A 17,212-nucleotide genomic window follows, 5' to 3' on the forward strand; every position below is an offset into this window, starting at 1 on the left:
CTATGGGCCGATTTTTTGTCAATATTTTTGATTGGTGCAATTTATTCTCTGCCGAGATATATAGCCAGTAGCCCTCAAGGTGTTTATCGGTCTAAAACCCGAGATGCACCTGAAGGATGACATGAGACCGCTGATCCCAGTAGCCGATGAGGCTCAGATTGATTTACAAAAATCGGTCTGAGGATCAACTCTTAGCTCGGCAGAATACTTTGGGACACAAAAAGCGGTGTGCAGAGTCCTCGAGACTCAGGTTGGGTGCGGCCGACCAACCTAAGGATCATAATCTCCTCGAAAACTATATTGCACTTAAATTTTCTGCACTGGATTGCCAATGCAGTAGCCCCCGAGACACTGGTCGGGTGGCAACACCAGATCAGGGGATCGATGTGCCCCTTTAATATTAGTAAATGATAATCCCAAAGCCCAGTAGCCCCCGAGCCTTAATGCGGGCACGGGTGGCCGAATTAAGGATCAATATCCAGAGTAAAATCACAAATTATGTGTAATGATTCTATGTATCCAAGTACTTTACATCATTAATGCTCGGATCCGCATTGTATAAAACTTTGTTGACCGACCATCGGCTTCCACCTCCTCGGCCAGTAGCCGAGGAGTGTTTGTCCTACTTTATAAAGCCTTTATGAGGGCAAAGATTTACGACAAACAAGGCAATCTGGCCAAACGGTTTTATAAACAAAGGTACGCAGAGAGATATGTTATATTACTGTTTAACATAAGAAATGTCTTCCAAAGAAAATAGTCCCGTTATCGGTTCCTTTCTTTGGGTTGTCATGCTAAGCATGATCATGAAACCTCAGCTCTAATGTAAGAGCAAAATATTGAGGATTTAGTTTGGGAGGCCAGTTACTAGCCCACGGTAGTGTTCGGCGATAGTCGAGGTCAAGCCGTAAACACTTCGGCCAATGTTATGAATGGCCCGTCATTTAACATAGTCATCGGATCGCTGACCGGTTTACGCTTATTGTGACAGTCAGTTTTCGGCTTTCTCCACTGAGGTGCTTAACCATGTGAACTGGAAGCACTCGCAGTGGTTCTCCCTTTGCACACCTAGCCGAAAGCGGAATGTAGGAGGCAAGCGCAGGAGCCGGGCAACCCAACTATTGACCGAAGACACAATTCGAAACCGATGCATATATAGCAATATTCGAGAATGTTTTTGCCGAATCTTTAAAGGTGTTCGGCGTTGCACTACGAGACTAATGCTGGAAACACACAAATAGTTTAAAAGTGCCATAGGCTTGGAAAACCAAAAAAACGTCAGTGAAAACCTGACGTCCGAACAAGATCAAGTGTTCGGTGCCAATCTAAAAATTGGACTTTAGAGAAAAAAGGTGCTTCTGTCGTACTTTAACATGGCACATCCCGAAGGCGGGTCAGCCTACGGCTTCAACCTCAAGACTTCAAGCGGGTCAGCCTACGGCTTCAACCTCATATCCCGAAGGCGGAGTACTTCTCATTAGGCCAGTTTAGCAAACTAAACTCTAGAGGCTTTGAGAGAGAAATTAGGCTCCCCGGCTAGTGACCACACACTCGTGTCGAAAAAAGGAGTGATAAATAATAATAAAAAAACTTTGCAACGACTAAGAAGAAGAACACTTATTATAAAACTGCTCATATAAATTTAAGAGCCCCCAAGTGACTTGGGCAAAAGAATTTTATGTAAAATGATTCTATGTACCGAAGTACTAATATCATATCTTTGTTCACCCGAACTTTAAACGCGTCCTAACCGGCCGTCGACTTCTCCCTCTTCGGTCAAGGACCGAAAAGTGTTATGTACTCCACCTGTCGAAAATATTGACGGTGTTTCCGATAACCAGGCAATCAGGCCATAAGGCTGTAACAGACAAAGCACGCTCAGAGAACTTATGCTATATTACTAATGAAGTGTAAGAAGCATCTTCGAAGAAAATAGTACCCTCACCGATACCTTTCTTCGGTGCTCATTGTTACTAACTTGTGCAATAGATTTTTTGTACCCATGAGTTCCGTTGTGTGCCGACCATAATTGAAAACAATAAGAGCGCTAGCTTTCAGCTTCAACCAGTCTGAGGTCCGGCTCGGATGACTCGATCGTGACAATCGCAGAGGTGCTCCCTTTACTCCCTAGCCGAACAATCAGGAACGTAGGGGTAAACACAGGAGCGAGGCAACCTAGCTTCCAAATCGCTTAAGTCAATATGGTGCATATTGTGGCATAATACACGAACAAGGAACGAAGCCGTACACGTATAATCATATGCAAGAGGAAAGGCTTCACGAAGGAAGCCCCCAAGTAAACTGGGTATTTAAATTTGTGCGTCACAGACAAAGTTTTGACAAGGAAGTATGACGCTTGGTCGAACCGGGAAAAAAATTTAAAGCCGAAAGTTTTGAGCATGAAAGCGACTTAGCTTGTTAATGTGTTCGGCATTGATGACGCGGTCCAAGCTTGATGTAGGACAAGGTTCCATCCCCCAAGCCAGTCCCAAGGTGGCGGAGCGAAGAGCTCGGCACTCCAAAGTGGTGGCATAACATGGCCAAAGCGGGCTGGTAGAGTGATGCCGAAGCCCCCGGTGCGGGTTAATGAAGTGTTGATGAAACCTCCCGTCCAGCCGAGGAGACAGCACTACCCAACTCGATTCATTTACCTGTGCACAAAAAATAGTGCAAACTAGAGATAATGGTAATAATGATGAAAAAAATTGTTGCATAATAAATAATTTATGCAAAGTTAGTAATAAAAAAAGTATGGCCTGTGCGCCGAACACTCGGTGAGGTAGACCTCTCTCGGCGATGCCGAAGTCCCGAGGCAACCGAACACGTCGGTATGGCAACACGACAAACAAGATGATCACGCAAGCCGATTCATGCCAATTTGAGACAGCAACGTTGGCTTGCCGAAGCGACCGCGTAACGCAGTCGAAGTCAATCACCTACACGCATAAAATAGTGCGGTCCAAAAAGAATAATATAAATATATATAAAATCCTTGCATAATTGCTTTTCACAAAAATAATTTATTTAAAGAGATGTGGTCTGGCACCAAAGTCAATATTGATGCAGAGCGTCGGCGTGACGCGATGAAGGCGTGGCAAAAGCCTGAATTCACATGTCGGTCCGAGTTCCGGATTCGGCGTTTGCCGGACTATATACAGAAACTGACCGTACCACCGCGTGACCGTCGATAATGCGGCCGCCATTTGACAGGGCCTGTGTAGAGATGATGGAACAAACCGGAGTAATAATTCTTTGGGGAGAATAGACCCAAACAAACAAAAATTACTGGGATAAATAGCACCTGGTTTATTTATTGTAGCAATCCGAAGAAAGATGACTCCCAACATTGGGACTCGATCCGCACACCCATTGCCTGATGGGTGTTAAAACGCCGGCATAGCGATGCTGGCAAAGGTTGGCTTGCCGAGACAAAGCCCTCGGTCCAGCTAATCGTGACGAACTTGGTCGGCTGGTGACGCCAAAGTCACCGGAGTAGGTTGACGAAGAGATGATGAAGCCCCCGGTCTAGCCGAGGTGTTGGAGCGGCTCGTCAAAAAGATGTCGGAGTCTACCTGTCAGCCGATGTGTCGAAACAGGTCGGCGTGTTTGATGATGATTTGAAGAAGAGCCAGCATGGTGACGCCGACGCAGGTCAAGACTTGTGACGCGATCGACGCTAGCTTGATGCAGCTACCGCGTGGCAATGCCGGTGTGCCCGCTCCGTGTAGTCCGTGGGGCAGCGACGTTGATGATGATTTATCCTTCGCGATGCCGAACTCTTGTTCGGCTTGCCGAGATGATGATCGAAGGAGCTAAGCTTGGCTCAATAAAACGGCGACGTGTCTAGCGCAGGTCGGCAGCCGTGGAGCAATACTGCCGGACTGGTTTGACACCAGCGTGATGGTGAAGATTACCTCGAAGGAGGCTTAAAATTTTATGGGTACGTGTTTAAAAACAACACACAATACCATAGAAGAAAAATCCTTAAAAAAGGTTGTCCAATATCACGTTCATAAAAAAACATGAATTCTGGTCGGATCCGTATTCGCGCAAAAAACAGATTCGAAAATCGTTGCGATCATCGGAGATTTCCCGGAGTTTGAACGGTCGGATCGAGCTGAAATTTTGAGGGATGCTAGACATAGGAATTCCGCAGCTGGCCAACGGTTGGATCTTCCAAAGGACGTCCGAGCTAGATGCTGGACGCCACGCTCCAAACTTGTCCAGATTCCCGTCCAGATTCGAAACGGCTTCGGTATATCATAGATTGCCAGAGATTCCTTCATCGGAACTCGATGAAATTTTGCATGATTGTTTTAGACTTAATTCAGCACAATCTTGCCGAAGCAATTGTCAAAGCGATACTCGAGGAGGCGGTGGCGGCAGATACGAGTTCGCTGTCCAGAAAAACAGCACGGTCGCTCGAGGGCAATGTTGACGTTGAGCCCCCGAGCTCCATGGATGATCCCTCCATGATCTTAATAGAGATCGGAGTTGATGTTTGATGAAGGCCCTTGTCCGAACATGGTGATCCGAACACGGGGCGTAGTTCTTGGTCGAACCAAGGTGACCAGTCAAGCTGGTGACGAAGATGCCGAAGTCGCAATTGATCTGCAGGCGAGCCATCGAACCTTTACCGATCACACAGCGGAACTCTCAATGAAAGCACCATTGTCGGTGTCAAAATCGGCAGATCTCGGGTAGGGGGTCCCAAGCTGTGTATCATGGACCGATGGGTAACAGGAGACAGGGGACACGATGTTTACCCAGGTTCGGACCCTCTTGATGGAGGTAAAACCCTACGTCCTGCTCTTGTTTATATTGTTGGAGTATCGAGTATAGAGTTGATCTACCTCGAGATCATATGTTGTGGTCTAAAACCTAAGGGTATGATGAATAATGTCATAATCTATCGACTAGCCTGGCCTCGGCTTATATAACATACCAGAGGCCTATGATAACAAGAGTCCTAGTCGAATATGTCGGTGAAGAGGAGTCCTTGTCTTGATCACCAAGTCTTCTGGAATCTTCCTCGTATATGTCTTCGGCTGTCCGAACTGGCCTATGAGTAACCGGCCATGGGGGTCCTCGACCCAATCCAACTGATCGGGAGACGATGTGGTGAGTACCCCCTAGTCCAGGACACCGTCAGCACTACTTGACCACCGGTTTATGAGTATATTGAGATGGCTGCAATACTTGCTCACAGCTCTTGGGTGGTGTACCATCGATAGGTGAGCGCTTTGGCGTACGATCTCAGATCGCTTCTGTGTGGTAGGCATCGGAGTTCTAGTGCTCATGGAACCAAGTATGAACATTGGACCAAACGGTTGGGCATCTTTGCTCCGTGCCTTGAAACGGATCAACGCCGGTGGCCAACCAAACATCACACAACAATTCGTCCTTCCTAAAATTGAAACTTTCTCCCCCACCACTTCTTCTTTGGGTCGGCACTGGCAGCCAATCGTCCGGATCAAGGCCCGATCCGACTACTGGGGATGTGTTTGGTTGCCCGCATGAGGCCCAGCCTGGCCCGGGCGGGAAGAATTTGGCCCGTTTGGTTTCCTGCATTCATTGTGCGGCCCGCATCGCACGAAGCTTAAAGCACGTCCAGGCCTGGCCCAGGGGCAACACACGAATCGGCAGTAGCTCGCGAGCCTGGCCAGGGCGAGGCAGGGGAGGGCGACGCGCTTCTTCCCTCATGCGAGCAGGGGAGATGGCGCGAGCTCGCCCGCGTCGCCGAAAAATCGGCGGGAGGATTTCAGCTCACCTCCCGCCGCTCCACCCCCTATTTAGCCCCTCCCTCACCGCCCCAACTCCCGCCACCATTCTTCCTCCGTTCGCGCTTTCCCGCTGACGTGCATCGGCACCGACGAGCAGGTAAGCGGCGCATCTTCATCGGCCGGTTGTCCACGGCGTCGGAGCTCCTTCACTGGCCGGCGTTCATCTTCCACCACCGTCCCCCTCGTCCTCAAGCTGCAGCCATGGCCTCTAGGAGTTCAATCCCCCTTTCTCTCTGTTCCTTCTAGCTAGATCTGAGCTGCAGCTAGGGTTTGATCTAGATGCATGATTGATTAGTGGTCTGATATGTGAGCTGATATGGTTGGTTGCTATGATGCGGTTACAATTTCTGGTAGGGCTAGATGTTCAAGCATGTGGTAGGCTAGATTAGTAGTAGAGTTTGAATTTGAACCTTGTGCTTGTGTTGAATCATGCTCATATCTGTGATTTGTAGCTATTGGTGGTGACGTGCTTGCTATGATAGTGATGAACCATGTACATGTATGCTTAGTGTGATAGTGATGAAACATGTGCTTGCTATGATAGTGATGAACCATGTACATGTATGCTTAGTATGATAGTGATGAAACATGTGCTTGCTATGAGAGTGATGAACCATGTACATGTATGCTCCTGCTTTCATAGATTGTCCGGTATGTTGTGTGCTATGCTCACTGTCAATGCGTGCTACGATTGTAGGACATGACCACGCAGATGCAAGATCTTAGTCAGGCCCTTGTCGTGTCCGACAGCCAGTTTGCTCCATCGTTTGTCAAGGACTCGCAGCCTATGGCCCAGATGGCACCTGATTCAGAGGTGTTCGAGTCTGATTCCCTCTATGTGCCAGTAGTGCTCGTTGAGTCAACTACTGCTGCTGCTGCTGCCGCTGCACTCAAGCTAGCAGCAGCAAAGGCAAAGAAGGATAGTAGGTCGAACAACATGAAGTGGCAGCCGTTCATGTCCACGTTCGTGCTGAACAAGATGTGTGAGCTCATCTCTAGTGGAGTTAGGACTGACAAGGGCTTCAAGGAGGTGCACTTGAACACCGTTGCGAAGCAGGTGTTCGAGTTCTGTGGGCAAGAGATGTCTGCCACCCAGGTGTACAACCACCTGAGAAAGTGGAGAAGTCGATGGATCCAAGTGTCCAAGCTGAGAGACCTTAGCGGCGCCATTGCTGTGTTGTGGCGTTGGTGTGCTAGGTGTGATCATTGTGGGTAAGCTCACCAACTAGGGTATAAAGTAAGCACAATATGTACGCCGTATGCAACCAAACGCCGTGTTCATGTGCCGGTAGGGCCAATACAACCAATCAAACAAAGTGCACTTGCGTATTACCTAATGCAGAGACTAGGGATGCAGGCAACCAATCAAGTTGCATATAGCGTATTAGGGCCTGTTTTTGCTCAACCAGATTGGATGGAGAAGTGCATGTGATGCAGGAACTGTTTACAACGGCAACCAGACACGCCCTGAGTGTACGTGCCCGGCTGCTCGGTATATAGCTCTGTTTGAGAATCATTCACTTGTTTGTCCTCGACGCCATCTCCGGCGTGGATGATGTCCAACATCTTTCCATCATCTGTCAGCGTCGCCTCCGGTCAAGGCATACCGGCGAAGAGAGAGCGGGCTCCAGTTGATCCGCGTCTGACGCACGTGACCGGAGCCGACATCCGCGACCGGACAAGCTGTGGCGATGGCGACGCAGCAAAGTGGAGGGCGCGTTCAATCGACGGTCCATGGCACGAATGTGCCGGAAGTGGCTGGGGTCTGGTGTTGATGACCAAGCTGCATGGCAGCGTAGTATATAATCCTACACAGGGCGTTGATGACCAGGTATAGAATGACCGATGTTTTTTTTTGAACTTTGGCAACCTTTACTAAACGATGAGCATATCTACAAGTTAAGGAATAAGAATCAGGAGGTTTCTCTCGCCACAAATCCGAGGATTTCCTTGTGTAATTTGCTCAAGCTAGCGCGTGCACTTGCGCCATTGCTTTCCCGGTCACAATGCTCTATGGTTGCCCTGCCGAAGAGTCATAATCTGCCGGCAGCCATCTGTCACTACAGCCCCCGAAGCACCGTAATTTGATGGATCCAGAATAGCTTGGACAATTTCTTGTGAATCATATTCTACAGACAGGGTTGAGATACCTACCTCTTCCCCAAGACACAGCCCCTCGAGAACCGCGGCTGCTTCCATAGACGCTACATCGGTGGCATACTCCTTGAAAGAACAGGATGCAGCTATGAAAGATCTATTCGAACCACGCAGCAGCACCCCTGTTGATCGGGAAAGAGCACAGCGATGACATTTTTACTCATGTTTCCAGAGCTGAATAACCCTTCACAGGGCCTACTAAGGACAAGGCTTCCTGCAATGCCTCTAGGAGATATCCTGGATGATCCTCGATGCGTACGCGCCCAAGTTCTGATGGTATTTTGCGCAGAACTCTTCCAACAATCTGCAATTAGCAGAAAGAAATGTGAGTGACTGAGAAGATGATGAAGCAGGAAAAAAAATACATGCACACAACACGATGCTTGCCATGCTTTTCTTCTTCTTTGTCATTCTTTTTTCGGGAATTGGGTTCAGTTTACTACCCTATTGATCGCAAAGCACGGTAAATAGGAACAGAATAATCAGATTATAGAAGAAAGCATCACTTGAAAATCACGATGACAAGGTATTTCTGAAGATTTCATTATAATTCTTCCATGTAAAAAGGAGTTGATGCGGAATGATGAGTTCAAGCTCGAACCTTGCGAGCATAGCCACCATAAGCTATTCCTCCTATTAGAGCTTCCTGGGAACCAACCTTTTCAGTAGTTCTTGTCCCTGAATTTACAAAATGAAATAGTTTTTTCAGAAGGAATGTTTTCCCAGGACAGCAAAACATTTGTGAATCAAAGTAAATTCTATGTTTACGTTGCTTTATATAATTCAGCTACTGAACACTGTCATATACCAAGTGAGCACAAATTTCATAAGTATTCTGTGAGATAAGAATTGAACATAAGGGGAAAAAAATACCAGGTAAAGTCCTAGCCATGAAAAGACCAGCTTTCTTTAAGCAATCTACAGTGTATAAGTTGGTGCCACCAGCCAGCTGATAAAAGCCTTCCAGACCATAGTAACAGCAAAGACTTAGAAAATTTGAACAATAATATTCCCACAGATATTACTCAATATTATTACTAAGAATGAATGTGTTTACCAAGAGGCCTATCTTGTACTGAAGTCAGATCAACAGCAAAAGAAACAGTTTCCCTTGTTGCACCTCGACCGATGTCACCACTCATAGGACGACCATCTAACTACTCACATAAATCAAAGTAACTGAAATAAGCCCAAAGTAAAAGCATGGATATGCTTAGAGGATCAGCAGTAGCGTATACCATATGCACGGCGGAGTTCCTATCACATTAAGAGAATTGGACAGAATTTACAGAAAATATGGCTACATATATATAAATTAAGATAAAAGAACTACTCCGTTCCATATTAGTTGTCGCTGATTTAGTACAAAGGGAGTACATATTTATGGCTATCAGTTTACCAGTTTAAATAAAAACATAACCTAGAAAATACCAAAATTATTAATTAAGTTCATGAACAAAGCAATCTGAAAAAAATACGAGCAATGTGAAAGATGCAATTAGGAATTTTTTCTCTTGAGAACAACCTGCCAAAGATTATACCCTTCCAGATTAGACTGCATTATCGTGTATGTTGCATTCATGAAATCAATTGTTGATGCACCAGCATTAGGCAGGCTTACCTGAAATGTATGAACTTCCTTATTTGTTATACGAGTAACAGGGGGGGATTTTTAATATGAAAAAAAGGAACATGGTGGCACTTCTTAGCATCAGAACTAGCACACATGCAGATAGAGTGTGAGGCTTACTGCGACCAACTTCACATTATTGATTGACTCACCCAAGCTGTTCCAGAGCGTACTAAACATACCAATTCCCCTACAATAAAGGAAAAGTATTGTAACAACTGTGCTACATGACAGAGAAAAAGCAACGAAAGATACACCAAGGAACAGGAAACCCACTTTCCAGTGGTATGTATTTCTATTGCATCAACATCACTCCTTTTCAACAGTTCAGCTGTCGTGGCAGGATCTCGTACATAGGACATAGCACCTGAAATGATTTAAACCAAAGTTGGTAGCTTTAATAAGATACACAAAGACAAAGGTACAGGAATGATAAGGTTACCATAAATACATGCTGAGATTACATATGAATGTAAAGAAGGTTATCTGGAAAAAAAGATACAGCTCAATTTAATAGATCATGTAAACCATCCTGATGGCTGAAATAAAAACAAATGAAAGAACCCAAAACACAGTGCTCACTTATTCTGTCATAAGGGCAAACTGATAAGCATCTACCGCAGCCATAGCATCGTTCCATAATGACACCACCCTGCACGAGACATGAGATCATGGAGAGATAAAACAAAAGCATAAAAAGTAACCAAACCAATGGATACCTCAAGTTTATCACATATTGGATCGGACTGAGCATGTTCTCCAACCATGACCCTCTTTAGTGATATTGCATCAGCAGGACAAACTTTCTCACATGGCTTTGAGCAATTCGGTGGGCAATCTTCAGGATCAAATCCTATGGACAGAGAGGAGTTCATGGCTTCAGACATTTTTTTCAGCAGTTACAAAATCCTTCAGTTAAACAGACATGCGCCAGTCCTGCTAGTGAAAGCAGGAAACTGGGTACATATATTAGAGGTACAGTGGTAAAGTAATTTACAAATTCAAATAACCATAGTTAAATATAAATGTCAAAGAAGACAATCATTTTGAAGTAGCACATTTGCAAATTAAATTATAATAAAGATTACGTTATTTTGTTTACCAGCTTTGCGGAAATGAAGATCTCTGCAATCATCATTAACGCTAACCATCACCCAAGGCCTTTGAACTTCTGGTACAATTGAGGCTGCTACATCAATACCTTCATTCACCGCACTGACTACAGATGCATCTGCTGCACAATCAATGCAATCCACTGCATGCACAAAACTGAGCCATGACTTCTATGTATAAACCCTCGTACATTGATGAAATCATGCCAAATAAGCAAATATAACAATTTTTCGGTAATATAACAATTTTCCAAGAAGAACTTTAAGGTATTCTGTAAAATGCTTTCTGTGGCACATTCCATTTAATCGAGATGTGAACCTTTTTTTTTGAAACGTGAGAAATACCTGAATTTGTCCCCCTGCGGGGTCGAACTCTCTAATCGAGATGTGAACTACTTGGCTGAACTATCCATTAGATAACTTCCAAGCCTATTAAAACCCTCACACTTACAGAAGTCCCTCCATGAATATGAACTTTGCAATATGCATATGTACAGATTATCGCTGTAGTAACACAAAGTTCTAAGCCCTATACATTTCACTTAGTAATCAACAGACTGTAAGTACCCATCATTTCAAATAAGAGGAAAATTAAAATGAGTTAATGTGTGGCTGAATGCAAGAATGTATAGAACCTTCATGGAATTGCATGACTCTGTTATCTCGGTCACGCGCATTATTGTTTATAAGAAATACTAGCTTGTCTCTGGGTTCACTAATGATTTGATTTACGTTAACGTCTGATCAGAAAATGTCGAATTCCAGGTAATTCAGTTAACAGTTCTTTATTCACTATGTAAATATTTCATCAGTTGCTAAAAGTATTATTCCGCTGTTGGTACGAAATGGTAAACTTGCACCCGGAATTATTATTTTTCAATTAAATATGTATACCTCCAGCCAGCGTGTAGACAAGGGAGAGATTCCGGACATCGGCAGCATCCTACAAGGCACAGATAATGTTTGTGAACTACTCCCGGCCCCAAAGGTTTGGTAATTAACATATCAATTACATCGTCGCCAGTCGCCACCACTAGTTCCACTGTACTTCGGACTAAAAGATTAGTGTTCCAGAGCCACAGGAAGACATGAACAACATCCACGAGCTGAACTGCACAGGTTAAATTAACTAGGATTTCTATGTAATACTGCTAATAGAAAAACACTTCTCCTCCCTGTAACCAAAACCATCAATCTATCATCATGGGCAGCCCCTTCCTCTAAAGTATAATGAGCTCACTTAATTACGAGGCAACCCTCAGCCAACGGGGACTAAATAAGCAATAACACAACGTCGCAGCTCCGGCGGGAGAGTGCAGTGAAGGAACCAGGAGGCATTTTGCGACGGGGTTCCAGTATGCCGTACCTCGAAGCTGGCGCCGCAGATGAGCTTCACCCAGTCGCCGCGCCGGAGGGCCGCGACCTGCGGCGGGTTGTGGTGGCAGTCTTCGCCGGCGACGCGGATAGGCCGGGATGCGACGACGCGTGAGGCTGCGGCTCGGACGGCGGCGTGCGAGGCGAGGAGAGGCGGCGGCGGAAACGGCGCCACGGCCATAGCTTCAGGCGCGGTGGCGGAATGATATCTGCTTCCCCTGCTTCGCCATTGGGCCTTGAGCGAACGACTGGATTACCTGGACCCGTTCATCATGAGATCAACGGCCACGATCTGTTCTAGATGCCGAGAAACCTGGCAAGAGTACTGCAAGATACTGTCTGTTTTTCTCTTGGCTCTCTTACTGCTCTTCCCTTGGGGGAAAAATGCTCTTTGTTTCTTTCGTTGATTACAAACTTGAATTTTTGAGTCGAATACAAAGCTATTGGGTTATCAACGAAAAAAAAACAATTTATGTTAGATACATTTATTTGAGGGACAAGTTTTTTCAGACGGATAGAGTATTATTGATTAATCTCATGGTCAAGCCAACATCAAACAGATTTTAAAAGCACATCGAGTCTCCATCTCTCAGAATATGGCACGAACCTGTAGTAAATTAAAGGAACAATTCATATACTTAGTTTCATCGACTTCTCCTCTGTGGATATAAGTGATTAAATGACTTCACCACCACCAATGCCTACATCTAATAAACGGTTATTTCATTCTTCTGGTGTGAACTAAAAGAAAGAGCTTATCGCCGGCTATAAGATGGAGTTATTACATCGATCCCTCCTCATAGACAGTAATTAGGATCACTTCCCGCAAAAAAAAGATCATGTCCCATAGAAGATATTTTGTGTTATGTACTTGTGTTTCTTTTTCGTTTGACTGTGTCTCATCAATATTGGAATCCATGTTTTTCTTTTCTTTTCATCTTCTCCTCTACCTCTAACCTATCGATTGCCTTCCGTCCCTTCTCTTTACACTACTCACGGCCAATGGCGAGCGACACGTCTAACAACATTTCATTGCTTGGTTGCCTACCACAAAGTGGTGAGTTAGTGGCCATGATTTAGTTTATTTTCTAGTAGATGATCTTTTAAATATTACTCAAGAAATATTATAATATAACTAATCACACACACCACCATAATAAAAAAAACTTTATGAACTCATTGAATCAAGGTAATGGAACAATGAGTTTTCAAGTTTTTTTTTCTTCTTTTTGGACAGCAGCAGAATTCTCAAGGTTGTAGGTTTATAGAGAGTTCTTTTTTTGGTGAAAAGGGTTTACGGAGAGCTACAGTTGGCTTTCCAGGATTAGTAGTTAATCCAATTAAGGGGGTGTTTGGTTCAGGGACTTTTTAGTCCCAGAGACTAGAAAAAGTCCCTAAAAAGTCTCTAGAAACAAAACAGGAAGGATTTTTTTTACACGGACTAGAAAAAAACTCTACTGGAGTCTTTTTTGATTAGTCTCTGGGATTAGAAAAAGTCATAGGACTTCTGAACCAAACACCCCCTAATATAACTATTGCTCATATAACTGTTATTATTACCAAGTACCATCGTACCAGCACACACTGAACTCCATTTTTTCACATCACAACATAATATATTGTTTATACATAGATAATTGACCTTGGTTATGTTGTATGTTTGACTTATCCATGTGCAGTCCGCTTAACCTTAATCAGATGCCTAACATTAACTATCAACCGACCGAACCTAGTCATCGATGCTCAGCTGCCGTCATACTTGAATGCATCAACACAATTAACTAGTAGACTATACTGCTCCATGATCTCTCTAGGAATCTTCCTAGAAAGTGCACAACGTACTGATCATGGCAATTAAGCACTAATTCTTATCCCGCAAATTGCGCTAACCCGTCAATTGATCGTCGGTCGATGTATCCACAGCTGGCACGATCAACACTTGTCAGTGGCACATTTGTAATAAACATATAAGGTGTTGATCCACGTCATGGCCTACCGATACATGTGCCGGCAGTGGCACAAGAAGCTCCATGTTGCCAGCGGATGACAGTTGTCGATATCGACACGTGTTAGCGGAACATTCTAATCGTCGCGCAGATCAAGATCAAGGGTGTCGTGCACGTTACCGTACCCAAGAATATATGTCAAAAGAGGAGAACATGTCAGGAAATCAGGCCCCCAAATCATGGAGATGGCATGCATGTGCAACGAATTTGATTAGTCCAATTAGTTAAATCGGCACTATGGTGCATACCATGATCAGCTCCCCGGAGGGGAACATGGTGGCACATTATCTCAACCAGTACTTAACTATAGTTAACATAGGGAGGAGGGAGATGTATTGCATGTAGTAGTATATATCGTGCTTAGCAAACTATGTATGTGTGCACATGACGCAGGAGACCTTTTCCTTGTGCTGCATGCACTTCTGCTGAGGTGGCAGGGAGGTAGAGTGGTGTGGTGCATGTGGGCCCTTGACACATCACACATGCATGCATGCATATGCATGGTAGTGGCGCCTTGAGGAGGATCATGCAATGGAGGGGGGGATACAGGGTGTTCTGATGAGGAGATCATAAAAGGAGTGCATGCATGGTTGGTTGGTGGTGTATGCATGAGAGGTGTCTGCCTGTGTTTGGATGGACGAGAAGATCAGAAATGTTTGTTGTTTAAGATATATCATGTGGTGGCATGTGGCCTTGAGTTAGGAGGAACATGCATGCATGCCCTCTCCTTCAAGCAATACCTCCCATGCATGCCAACATGCTGCCACCCCTACTCTCTCACTAGCATCACAGAAATAAAATAGTATATGAATATATGATCCACATAAATATACGTATATGATCTAGCTATGCTTGATGCATGTGCATGCTTAATCACAGGACACAACATGGGTTCTTTATGCTCTGACACCTAATTCCCCCACATAGCTCACCCCTTCCAACCTAGCAGCTCCAACGCGGCCTCTCCTCTCCTATATATATGGCACCCCTTTCGCCATGTTCCAACACATGCATACTCAGCCACCAGCTGCATTATCTCCCTCATCGACCCATCTCCTCTAGCCACTCTACGTACGCAGCGCACTTGCCTCTCTGTCTCCCTCCCTCTCACATCCCAAGCAGTAGCCGTCGCGAGCGATCGAGATCCGCCATGGTTGCACACGCCAGCATCTACTGCAGCGCCGCCACCGCCATGGCGACGACGGCGAGGAGCGGGCCGGCATACTCCGCCGTGGCTCCTAAGTCGTCGCCGAGGAATACCAAGAGAAGGAGCGGCAGGAAGACGACGAGGACAACGGCCGGGCGGCGGCGCTGCGTGGAGGCCATCAGGAGGAAGATGGAAGCGCTGAGGCGGCTCGTCCCTAGCGGCGGCGATCACCGCAGCGACGACATGGCGGAGGACGACGGCGTGGACGAGCTCCTGTTCCGCGCCGCCGACTACATCGTGCGGCTGCAGGTGCAGGTGAAGGCGATGCAGCTCATGGTCGACGTGCTGGAGCACACCAAAGACTCTTGATTATTTATCCATTTCTACTATATAGGTCGTGTCGAGCAGAACAGATACATGTACACGCATACCAGTATAGGTACCCGCGTACGTATACAAATTGTGTATTTTTTTCGATTTTGGGGGTCATTTCTTTCTTTCTTTCTCTTTCGGCGTTTTGGAGAAGTATGAAATACGTAGGGGTTAATTATACGGGTGGGAATGGTTATTGGTTTATTCGTTAATTGTTGTGAACTTGCGTGAGTGCGTACTACTTACGTGATGATGTAAATATGTATACATGACTTTGATATATGTATACATACATATATACATCCGGTATATGATGCTACAATGGAAATTTTGGTTGCTAGTATTTGTTTACGAATCACTATGACAGGACAATTATTCACTCTTATGTGATGTTTGTTTCGAAATAAATGTTTATTTTGGCGGGTTTGCTATTTCTCAGTTACCTGAGAATAGAAATCGGGTTAGTCAGAGAACCAACTAGTGGTTTGATGGTTAAGAGGGCGGTTGTACCCCTAACCTCCCATGGTTCGAACCCCATGGTTGAGGTTTTGGTGTCTCATTTATTCTTTCAATAGGAGGTGACTTTCTATCAATGGTGATACCAATGCGACGTGGCTAGCCACTGACGCACACGAGGGGGTGGATGTGCTTTTCGTTTTGTCCGACTCTCGGATTGAACAACAACAAAGCTCGACACGAGGATGCCATCAAGGGCTTATCGAGACCTCGCCGAAGACGGGGACAACGCGGATCGCCGCCGGAGGAAGAGGGTAGATTGGAGGAGGAAGATATGGTGATGGCTGCTAGATTTCAATCCAATATTAGGAAAAACTTTTTCCCAAGGCAGTTGTTCCCTAGGTGCTTCCTTATTTTAGAATTTATTTTTCAGGAGCATGCAAACTGTGTGCCTTAGCTTTAGAGAGGATAGATGTAAAATACAAGAATTATAGACAAACTCCCATCACACCTCAGTGAAAAGTAAACTCCCCTCCAGCTTGAACGCGCACATTACAACCACAACACACAAGATCATATCCTAAACTGGCCATTAAAGCCGCATCTCAACCAACACCGGCCATCTCCAAAGAGCAACAACTTCAAAGAACTATCCTTGCCGACGCACCAGCCACCCCTTGAAAGGCCTAAAAGAGTCGGTAGTGTGTGGTGGGACTTAGACAACTACGAGAAAGTCATCATCTTGGACTCACCCGTACATAGCTAGCGCCCCTAGACCCTTGAGAACGGTCCATAACAGCAGCGCGCACCATAGGAACGCAACTTAGAACCTCCAAGCCATGTCTCCAAATACGATGCTCCAAACAGAGGGATGGCGTCGAGGGTGCCGCCATCGTCATTCTGGATCCGAACATAAGCTTTCACCTGGAGAAAACAAACCAAGTGAGAGAGAGCGAGATGCCGACACACCACAATGAAGCCTCCAAGAAGGGGGAACGACACCCACGGGCGTCATCGCTGTTGGCACCAACGTAGATGGGCAAGACTTTCATCCGCATGGACCCGCCCTTGCATCCCTGCCCATGTTGGTTCACTCCGTTGCCAGTACATCACCTCGTCCTTGAAGCCGTGTCGTCACACTCGACCAACACCACCGCCAGAACGGCTGGCACCAC

General features: G+C 45.6%; 2 protein-coding genes across 3 annotated transcripts; one reads left to right on the forward strand and one right to left on the reverse strand.

Annotated features, from left to right (window-relative positions):
* Positions 1–7,846: 7,846 nt before the first annotated feature.
* On the reverse strand, positions 7,847–12,301 carry LOC125550904 (uncharacterized). 2 transcript variants are annotated; one of them, XM_048714022.2, is made up of 12 exons: positions 12,049–12,299; positions 11,577–11,625; positions 10,673–10,825; positions 10,290–10,423; positions 10,153–10,222; positions 9,847–9,937; positions 9,691–9,760; positions 9,466–9,561; positions 8,998–9,097; positions 8,814–8,900; positions 8,542–8,618; positions 7,847–8,244 (listed from the first exon to the last, which is right to left on the reverse strand). In XM_048714022.2, the coding sequence occupies exons 1-12, from the start codon at positions 12,235–12,237 to the stop codon at positions 8,101–8,103; spliced, it is 1,260 nt and encodes a 419-aa protein (XP_048569979.1). In that variant the 5' UTR covers positions 12,238–12,299; the 3' UTR covers positions 7,847–8,100. The 2 variants fall into 2 exon arrangements, with proteins under 2 accessions (XP_048569979.1, XP_048569988.1); XM_048714031.2 differs by lacking the exon at positions 9,466–9,561 and having other exon boundaries at positions 12,049–12,301.
* Positions 12,302–15,036: 2,735 nt separating this feature from the next.
* LOC125515833 (uncharacterized) lies at positions 15,037–15,890 on the forward strand. The gene has a single exon (XM_048681359.2). The coding sequence runs from the start codon at positions 15,042–15,044 to the stop codon at positions 15,576–15,578; it is 537 nt and encodes a 178-aa protein (XP_048537316.2). The 5' UTR covers positions 15,037–15,041; the 3' UTR covers positions 15,579–15,890.
* Positions 15,891–17,212: the final 1,322 nt, after the last annotated feature.

This window comes from Triticum urartu, chromosome 1A (assembly GCF_056163025.1).
Source record: "Triticum urartu cultivar PI428250 chromosome 1A, HENAU_Tu73, whole genome shotgun sequence".
Classification (NCBI taxonomy): Eukaryota; Viridiplantae; Streptophyta; class Magnoliopsida; order Poales; family Poaceae; genus Triticum; species Triticum urartu.

What these genes read in the sequence shown, in the direction of transcription:
- LOC125515833 (XM_048681359.2), top strand. Translation starts at nt 15,042, where the DNA reads ATGGCACCCCTTTCGCCATGTTCCAACACATGCATACTCAGCCACCAG.
- LOC125550904 (XM_048714022.2), bottom strand. Translation starts at nt 12,237, where the DNA reads ATGGCCGTGGCGCCGTTTCCGCCGCCGCCTCTCCTCGCCTCGCACGCC. An exon ending in TCTTCATTTCCGCAAAGCTG is followed by an intron (nt 10,424 to 10,672) that starts GTAAACAAAATA and finishes CTCTGTCCATAG; the next exon opens with GATTTGATCCTGAAGATTGC. An exon ending in AAGGGTATAATCTTTGGCAG is followed by an intron (nt 9,098 to 9,465) that starts GTTGTTCTCAAG and finishes TTATGTGAGTAG; the next exon opens with TTAGATGGTCGTCCTATGAG.